Source organism: Haliotis rufescens, unplaced genomic scaffold, assembly GCF_023055435.1.
Source record: "Haliotis rufescens isolate VD_foot unplaced genomic scaffold, xgHalRufe1.0.p SCAF_4, whole genome shotgun sequence".
Lineage (NCBI taxonomy): Eukaryota > Metazoa > Mollusca > Gastropoda > Lepetellida > Haliotidae > Haliotis > Haliotis rufescens.
Genome location: NW_025964112.1, coordinates 42,756,832 through 42,765,825, shown reverse-complemented (window position 1 = coordinate 42,765,825; position 8,994 = coordinate 42,756,832). Strand labels below are relative to the sequence as shown.

The 8,994-nt window shown below is 38.1% G+C and overlaps 1 protein-coding gene across 1 annotated transcript; it reads right to left on the bottom strand.

Annotated features, from left to right (window-relative positions):
* Positions 1-432: 432 nt before the first annotated feature.
* Positions 433-4,759, bottom strand: LOC124136003. The gene is made up of 3 exons (XM_046501738.2): positions 4,334-4,759; positions 2,927-3,076; positions 433-1,847 (listed from the first exon to the last, which is right to left on the bottom strand). Exons 1-3 carry the CDS (start codon positions 4,401-4,403, stop codon positions 1,594-1,596), a joined length of 474 nt encoding a protein of 157 aa, XP_046357694.1. The 5' UTR covers positions 4,404-4,759; the 3' UTR covers positions 433-1,593.
* Between the last annotated feature and the right edge of the window lie 4,235 nt (positions 4,760-8,994).

Genomic DNA, 8,994 nt, shown 5'->3' with positions numbered 1-8,994 from the left:
GCTATGGAATTGGGGAGTTCTAAACGTTGTCCTCGTTTTATAAGGTCTGAACTACCTCAGCATCCCCATCTAGGGGTGTTGTACCGGTACAAGTCTAAGTACCTTCAAAGCTGTTCTATGCAATTGCAAGTTACATCAAATTGTTCAATAGTAATCAGTCCGATTACCTTATCTTAAATCACTCTGTATGTCCGTGTAATTGTTTAAAGTGAACCATTTATCCGGACTTATAACACGATGTCGTTTGGGTTAACTTCTTAATTAACGATTTTTTTTAATGTGTGTATAACATAGGTGTTCCTAATGTTCGGAAAGTTTTCTTTCGGGAATCACGTGATTTCACTGTACATATATGTACGGTACCATATGCACTTGTAAATGTTACATTTCTAATAAAAGCCGTACAGGGAGTATGTGTAAATATGATTTTAATTCCATGTTTAATTAAAATAATAAAACAGATTTTTCATAAATCTTTTCAAAAGAAACGTAACAATTTAAGTTAAAATCAATTTTTTTACCAAACACAATAGATCATAACTCAAGCATAAACAATATACATATAGAAATTGTGATTGGAAATAAATATTTTTAATTTGATGAACAAAACAATATCAATATATTTAATATGGAAACAAAGGCAATGGTATGAGGTATATATACTTAGCAGTAGTTGGACCCGGCATTGTCGGGGGAGTGTCAGACAATGTCTGACTTTTTTATCCGGGTTAATCAGCTTCAGCATTATGTGGTTTCCGGTAAGGCACTTAGTGATGTAAGAGCTGATGTAACAGCTGCCCTTTTTGTAAACATGCTTCACAATTTACCGCACGGTGTTGCTTTAAGCATCGACAGATTATATATAAAAAAAGTTCGCTGTTTCATGTTTGAATTCTATGAATCACTGCGCAAACATTAATTTACGAAACATGCGAAATGAACACTTCTTGCATAATTGATGCTATATACTCTAAGCATATATAGAAGCATAAAAGCATTGCAATAAGAAGACATGGGTGCCATTTTGACTGCATCACTATTTGTTTAAAAATACTGAAATCTGTGAAAATGGTATGTAAGTTCGAAAAGCTTATATAAAATAAATGAAGTATATTTTCTTATTAATTTTTAGATTTTTTCAGATCATTTAAGCGAAATTCAAATGTTTAAAAAAAGGTGTTTGTCGCTAAGGGACCGATCATTTCAGGAGTGGTGGCTAGGAATTGTATCGAGAGTGGATATTTTTCCGTCAGTGCTTCAGAACATCCAATTGAACCTCTGAAGGTTTGTGTCGCGGATTTTTTTCGATACTCAATTTTCACAGTACATCCAGAATGTCCAACGTACAGTTCATACTTTTCGAACAATTCAAAGCCACACCGCTTCCCACAACGTCACATCGTCGGTCAATTGCTAATTTCATCTTTGGCAAAAGCAATAAAGTATATTATCTATTTTTAAAAATGTTCAAATCATTAACATTATTTCATCATTGACGTTTAAGTCCATAATGTGGAAATTAGAAAATCTCATGACAGGTGGTCCATATGTGGATGTTGATATACTATACAAGTATTAGGTATTTTCTTCCAACTACAGACACATCTTGATGAAAAAAGCTACGAGTGTTTCCAGCAGAACAGTAATAAGTGACACTCGACTAGCGGCACCTCCTCCATCAGAAATGATTTCCAGGAAACTGTCGTCGATACCAGGCCCATCGTTGCAGTAGTGGTCTTCGCAGGTGAAGTAGCAGCGGACGCTGAAGTCGTCTTCCTCACAATAGTCTTCAGGAACCTTCATGGAACCGCTACATCCACGAGCCATGAAAGTGGCCTTGCCGGTCTCTGGGGAAGAGAATATTGACATGAGCTATTTCAGATCAAAATGCGGTCCTACACGGAAATGTGGGCCTTAATGTGTAACGACGTCTAGCCTATCATTGTTGAGGTAATGGCGCCGCCTCTGTCTAAAGGACCCAAAGTCAATCAGTTCCATGGTATCAATTCGTCTCATACACATTCATTAAGAATCACATTACGAATGACATGTACCATAGTTGATATTATTACATAAATTGGATCTATTATAGTAGAAATTGAGCTGGGTAAGGCTAACTTGTAATGTCTCATTTTGAAATTAATTTACACAGTCTTGTTTGATGGAAATATTAATTTCCGATATGGCAAGGTCATGGTTGGTTGGACCACCGCCGTGGTCTAGTGGTAGAACGTCTGACCGGAGAGAGGAAGGTCCGGGGTTCAAACCCTGGCCCTGTCATACCAATAGACGTTAAAAGATGGCACTTGTTGTTACCCTGCCTGGCGTTCGGTATGAAGGGGCTAAAACAAGGACTGGTCGGCTCGGAGTCAGTATACTTTGTCTGAGTAGGGTATTCGTGTTAAACTGCGGCACGGTATCTCAGTGGGCCAGCACTATAAACTCGGTATTAGTCCGGACTAGTACACACACACACACATACTTCACGCATGCACGCACGCACGCACGCACGCACGCACGCACGTCGCTACATACGTGCAATCTTGAACGGGACGTTAAACCCCGATTTACCTCATGACCGGTTGAGTTACAATTATACAACAGTGGTCACTCCATCATCAATATCCTCATTGATTTTCATTTCCGACCTGTGCTACACATTATTCTACATTATAACACTCTTAACTATTCCTGATCAGGACAGTGGACCATAATATTGTTTGTATGTGAAGAAGTATGTTCTGATCACTTGAAATCGGTTCAATGGAAACTCCGCAACAAAGCAGTGTCTGATTTCACAGATTTATAAATCATTGGGTGCACATATATCACTCATTCCCTTTCCTCAGTTCAAACATGGCTACACTGATGTCCGTTTATGAAATGGATGGATGTGTAATTATTAGTGAATATGTGTTACACTCACCCTTATCGTATGTACTTTGTGTCGTACATTTAGTGTTGCACCTAAGTCTCCAATTTCCATATGTCCAGTTTTTTGGATAAGAGACACACTCGTACCCTTGACTCAGGATGTTGCCAACGTAGTTGCAGCTATAGCACATCTGCCGACACACTGTGAATTGAAAACAAAATACGTCATGCACTTGAAAATTGAACGTCATTCACTTGAAAACAAATTAGTACATCAAACACCCGAAATTATCAGGAAAATACATCAATAACCCGAAAATACATCAATTACCCGAAAAAACAAACTACATCATTCACGTGTAACAAAAATACGTCGTTCACTTGAAAATATTATTGTACGTCTTTTACTTGAAAACCAATTACGCCGTGCATTTGTAAATAGCTAGTTTGTCAAACAGCTGACTGAAAGTAGCATGCCAACCACTTGAAACCTAATTACGTTATGAACTTGAATAAAGTACGCCAAGCATTTGAAAAAGTCAATGCACTTTAAGACAAAAACGTCATTCGGTTGAAAACTATTTATCTCATTCACCTTCTATGTACTTCCTTAAATCTCAGTTAGTTTTCTTCTTGGACGTGAAAGGGAAATGTTTACACTGAGACTATGAAGCTGCCAACAGGCAAGGGAACAAACGTTTTCTTTCAAAACGTCGGCTTTAATCCTTTACAAGGAAATCTGGCAAGGAGGTAAATTTGCATTACCTTCGGACCAAAACAAGACATTTTAAAGATTTAGAAAATTCAATTTCTTACTTTTCAGCATTGAAAATTATATTTAATAGATTGAAGAATGGAACCTAAAATAAACTAATCAATAAACAATTAAATGGGTTGTGTCTGACAAAAGATGATGGGTTTTTTATGCAAACAAGTATGGATGACGAAAGGTGTTTGTTGAAGAATTACTCTTCCGTGGACATGTTTGTAAAACAGTGTAATAAATATGACATATAGCATCTTTTCCACACACAAATGATATTATACACAAACCACGATATTGGAATTATATCATTTATATTTTCCTTACTGAGCTGAATTTTAGCAGGTGGATTATTGCATTGTTTGGCATGAGAATGTATCCCTCTTTTCCTTCATGCTCACAGAATATTAGTTCAATATTCTTAATTACAGTATAGAGAAATATGACGAACCATTAGACGTCGATACATGGTTGGGATTTAAGCATATATTAATACCATAAATTAGAGTAATTTCGATTTTGTTCTGAAATAAATGTACTGTTCAGACGCACTTTAATGTGTCGAGGTTAATTAATGAAACTTAAAATTGCATACTAACATAACTACAATTATATAAAACAGACAACATTATATGTTATGTTTTACGAACAAGTTGGAATAATATTCCAAGTGTTCATCTTTGCTTTTCCACTCACCACAGACAGATGCCAGCGTAGCTATAAGTAATACTGCCGGATGTTTCAACACACTAATGTGTCGCGCCATCTTGATTTCGCAGCAACCACAGATGTTGTAAAGCAACTATATGTCAGTGTTGGAGGTGCTATTCCATTGCATGCAACGATATTACATATTACTGAAAGCAGTCATCACAGACACAAATTATAGTAGTCCAAACAAGAATAATCCACGTTGTATATCACACACCAACTTTTGAATAGTCTTCAAATTCAAGACGCAGACCAAACGTAAGTCTGAACAAAAGGTGTATCCGCTTTCTTCTTTAATGCTGAACGCCGTAAACGATGTTATAAACTGTTCAGGTAAGAGCACAGAGACTTTCCAGCACGACTGCTGATGGTAAACTAGCCCTCGACGTGGCCGCTCCTTCTTGTGTACATTCGGGGCAAAGCTTGCTCCGTCACATTCTCAATATTTATTTTCTGCAGAGAATGTCCCATGACCCGAATCAGACTCGACTTTAAGTGCTTAGCAAACTCCTGTTACAATTTGCTCATCGCGTCTAGCCATGGACGCAGCGCACATTTTCGTCTTCGTGATTCTACAAGGGAACTGAGATGCTACTGAACAAAGAAGAGAGGTGTGAACTTCTCTGTCAAAAGGATGGTAGTTAAAGTTGCAGTTACCAACGCTAGGTACTCTTAAAGTCTCTTGGTAATGATGGAGATCAAATGTTTATTTAGGTAAGTTTTGCTCTACCCGTACATGGGGCCATCGTATATTTGTTTGTACAATGCAAACACATCAAATGTGTATGTTCTAATTGAATATGACAACAATGATATGATGAGTACCGGAAGATGCATAGAATCAATGCATAGGAATGTCTTGGTAAAGACAAATGATTTTGGTCAACTTTTATGGATGATGTTTGCCCGAACCCTTTTTCTGGAACATTTTTCAGACAATCAAAAGAGGTATGTGGCAATAATGTCATGGTATTGTAAGTGAGTACATTAGTTTACAAATCTATCATGATTTTATAATTATTTATATTCCTTGGGTAGCTCCTGTACCTTTACGAATGTGATATTATGTACTTTACAGTGTTAAATGTTAAAGTACAATTACTTTCAAACGCCATAGAATATCTTTGATTATTGTTATCCCCTCGGATAATCAGATTAACAACATGGGGCTACTCTTTCAAGGAAACGTCTTACAATAGCCTTACTCAAAGGGAGGTAATCCAGGGAGGCCAGTATATAGGTGATGCCGATTAGGGGATTTCGTCGTTCCTTCTTGTCTCGTTGAAAGAAGAATCGTTGACAAATATCCCGGCTTACTGGCTTTACGACTTCAAATGGTCACGTTCAATGCGAGTCTTCAAAGCGAGAAGCTGCCAATAAACTTTTGAAAAGTGCCACATATGCGCCCATTATTATTTTTGTCGTTCTTTAAAATAATGTTTTCAAAGTGGAGGAGTTACGACGGTGTTGCTTTTATGTGTAGAATACAATGTCAGCGGTTACGTGTTGTAAGAAGGATTATGGAATATTAGAAAAAAAGCTAGATTATTTACAAATCATGTGTGCTTGCTGTGGTGTACGTTGCAGTGTAACTTTGGATGTATATTTGCCACATGCTCCTTAATTGTCAGTGCACCTACATAAGGAGTCAGGTGAACAAATAGCAAGTAGAACACGGAGTGGATTGACATACAGAGGGAGTGCGCTGATCATGCAGCATGATCACCTGGAGCGATGTGTCAATGACTATGTCGCATGGACCTTATCCTATGAAATGTTGCAACGTTATGTAAGATTCCCAGATATATGCACGAGGTTTCAGTGCAGTAATGTAGCTCATTACATATTGAAATATTATGTTCCAATGACTGAGTAAAGCAATGAGTTTAATGCTAAGAGTACCACAGTAATATCACCTCGTGCCAGTTTGGTGTTGTAAATATAAATTGCCAATGCAGAGAATAACCAACCTAGATTTTCAGCTGAAACAGATTCCACTTGGCGTAAAAGGCAAATAGCTGTGGAAATAATATGAATGGACCACTGAAAATTCACTGATGACACCAGGTGTTCGCGAAGAGGGTAAGCATATCCTGCACAACAGTAACCCTGAAGTGATGCAAGTCCAAGAAATAAAAGAGACAAACACCATTTCCATAATTATAAGAAATCTCCAATCCCCAAGGGGCACGGGCGGCCCAGCGATTCGCTGTCCCTTGGGCACGCCAGAAACCTATGATTGTTGGTTCGAATCCCGGTTCGCTCCAATTATGTTTCTAGGTTTGTCAGCCCTTAACCCATGCTCGTGGGCTCAACCGTAGTGGTAAACGTCTGAGACCTGCATCACTTCGGGCTTTCCTCACACATTAAGCTGACACGCCTTGATATAACTGAAATACTGTTAAAAGCGGCGTTACACCCACTTACTCACTCTACTTAAAGCAGAGTCAATTGTACGATTTCAATTTCATCATGATCTTTGGGTCACTATCAAATAGTGAGAGCACCAGGAGATCGCGAAAGGTGAGCTTTTCCTACCTCAGGACTATTGGTTCCAGTGCGTGTGCCACTTCTTGCGAAAGTGTCTTAACCCCAAATTTCTCATTGATGTGATGGATGAGTAAGTCGAGCATTTCAAGTCTTGTTTTCTCAGTAAATCTCAGATGACATTTGCTTTCATTTTTGGAGAAACAGTCCTGGACTTTTGAAGATAGAGATGTCACTTTATCTTTGGTTACAACGTTTAGATACAAATGCTCTACGAGCACGCATGTGGTGCTGACAAATAATTAATCAGAGCGAATCTGGGATTCGAACCCAGGATCATACAATAAAGGATATTTAGTCACGCCTTAGGCACAGCGAATGTCGAGGTCTTGGATGACCCTGGCTACTCTTTGAACACTGAACACTTTGCTTACTTCCACATTTTTATTTTATGTTCACACGTAGGAAATACACGATGTCCCTTGCATATATGGGATGATTAATTAACCAGTTTATAATATAAAAAAAACAATAAAAAGCAAGAAAAGCAAATACATATCACAGAATCCTTTAAAGCAAATATATCTAGATCTCGCGTTGTCCTTTTATCGTTATCATATTTGCACTTTATTTTCGACATTAGTTTCAGGGTCGCACGTTGAACATTCTTTAATATTCTGTCAGATTTTGAAGTCGGTTCAAATATTGAATGTTCCAATTCACATGTGACAAACGTTCAGGATACTGAATTGTTCTAAAAAGATGCTATTTGTATAAGTGAATAATACACATTTTGATAATCGTCCTCCGAGGTGAACCGATTGCCTTATGGCATTGCCGGTGCGCTTCGTATCGATTGCTGTTTTGAAAGTAAAGAACTAATCCAGGTATTGTTTAAATATATTTTTTTCGGAAATACAGAACGATAAAAAAAATAGAGTCAAATCAGTGTAAATGACTTAGCAGTCAAGTACAATCTGGCTTTGGAGTGTAACCAATCGAAGTTTAAACCGGCGACAGAGGGAACATCTGGCATGTTGTCTTTGGCAGGTTAAAAAATCCGATGATTGTGATGAAACCTATGTTTGGCTCGAATAATCACCCTAAGTTTGTGAACTGTTTAGACGTACAATGTCATATAAATTTCGTGGTCCATTCCTATCATGTTTTCTGCCCAATATATATATTGCCACACATAATTTAAATATTATAATAACTAAACCTCTGAATTGTTTGCCTACAGTTGTACATATAACTATTTCTAAATACCTATCGATAATTGAGATGGAGCATGGCCAAAATATGCGCTTCCGCGGCGATGCGGCTGTCAAATAAGCTGTTGCAATGAGAGGGTTATCGTTATTTGAAACCTCGGATTGACAACTCAGAATCGAGTATTTTAATTCCACATAGCCTTTATCTATTTTTCATAATATTTTAAATATTGCTATTTCTGATATGTTATATATATCACTATGCAGATTGTGAATATATTGCATAACGTGAACAGAGAACTAATGAAACATGTATTTGTGAAGGGGGCCACCGGTGAGGCTGGATGAGCTCTCCTTCTCGCGAACACCTGGTATCATCACTATTTGATAGTGATTCACTAACACATGCTCATGACGTAGTTGGAATCGTACAGTGGACTCTACTTTTGGCAAATGTTTCTTATGATTATGGAAATGTTTTTTTTACAGTCATCTACATTGTACTGATGGCTTATATAGTCATGGAGGTTATTGCGCTTGTGTTTTGGTATGGTAAATATCCTCAGAGTAATATGCATTGTATTTAACGTGCCTTAACGAGCGTCTGCTCCCAGTACAGATATGTGCCATCCCCAAAGCACACAAGCGTGATAGCTTCTTTATGATATAATGTCATTTTTAAATTATATTATCGAAAACTGCCCGGAGAGCGGAAGGTCGGTGGTTCGATCCCCTGCAAGCCGGCCGCATCATACCAAAACCGTTAAACGATGGGATTTGTTGTTGCCCTGTCTGGTGCTGGGCATTAAGGGGATAAAACAAGGACTGGACTTAAGTGTACTGTGTCCGAGTGGGCTATCCATGTTAAGCTGCGGCATGTGGTATCTGGCACTATAAAACCGCCCGGATTAGTACACGCGGCCAAACACGCACCCGCATGCACGT

Coding starts and splice junctions, on each gene's coding strand:
- LOC124136003 (XM_046501738.2), bottom strand. CDS start 4,403: ATGGCGCGACACATTAGTGTGTTGAAACATCCGGCAGTATTACTTATA. Junction 3,077..4,333: donor TACGCTGGCATCTGTCTGTG/GTGAGTGGAAAA, acceptor TTCAATTCACAG/TGTGTCGGCAGATGTGCTAT. Junction 1,848..2,926: donor ACAAAGTACATACGATAAGG/GTGAGTGTAACA, acceptor TCTCTTCCCCAG/AGACCGGCAAGGCCACTTTC.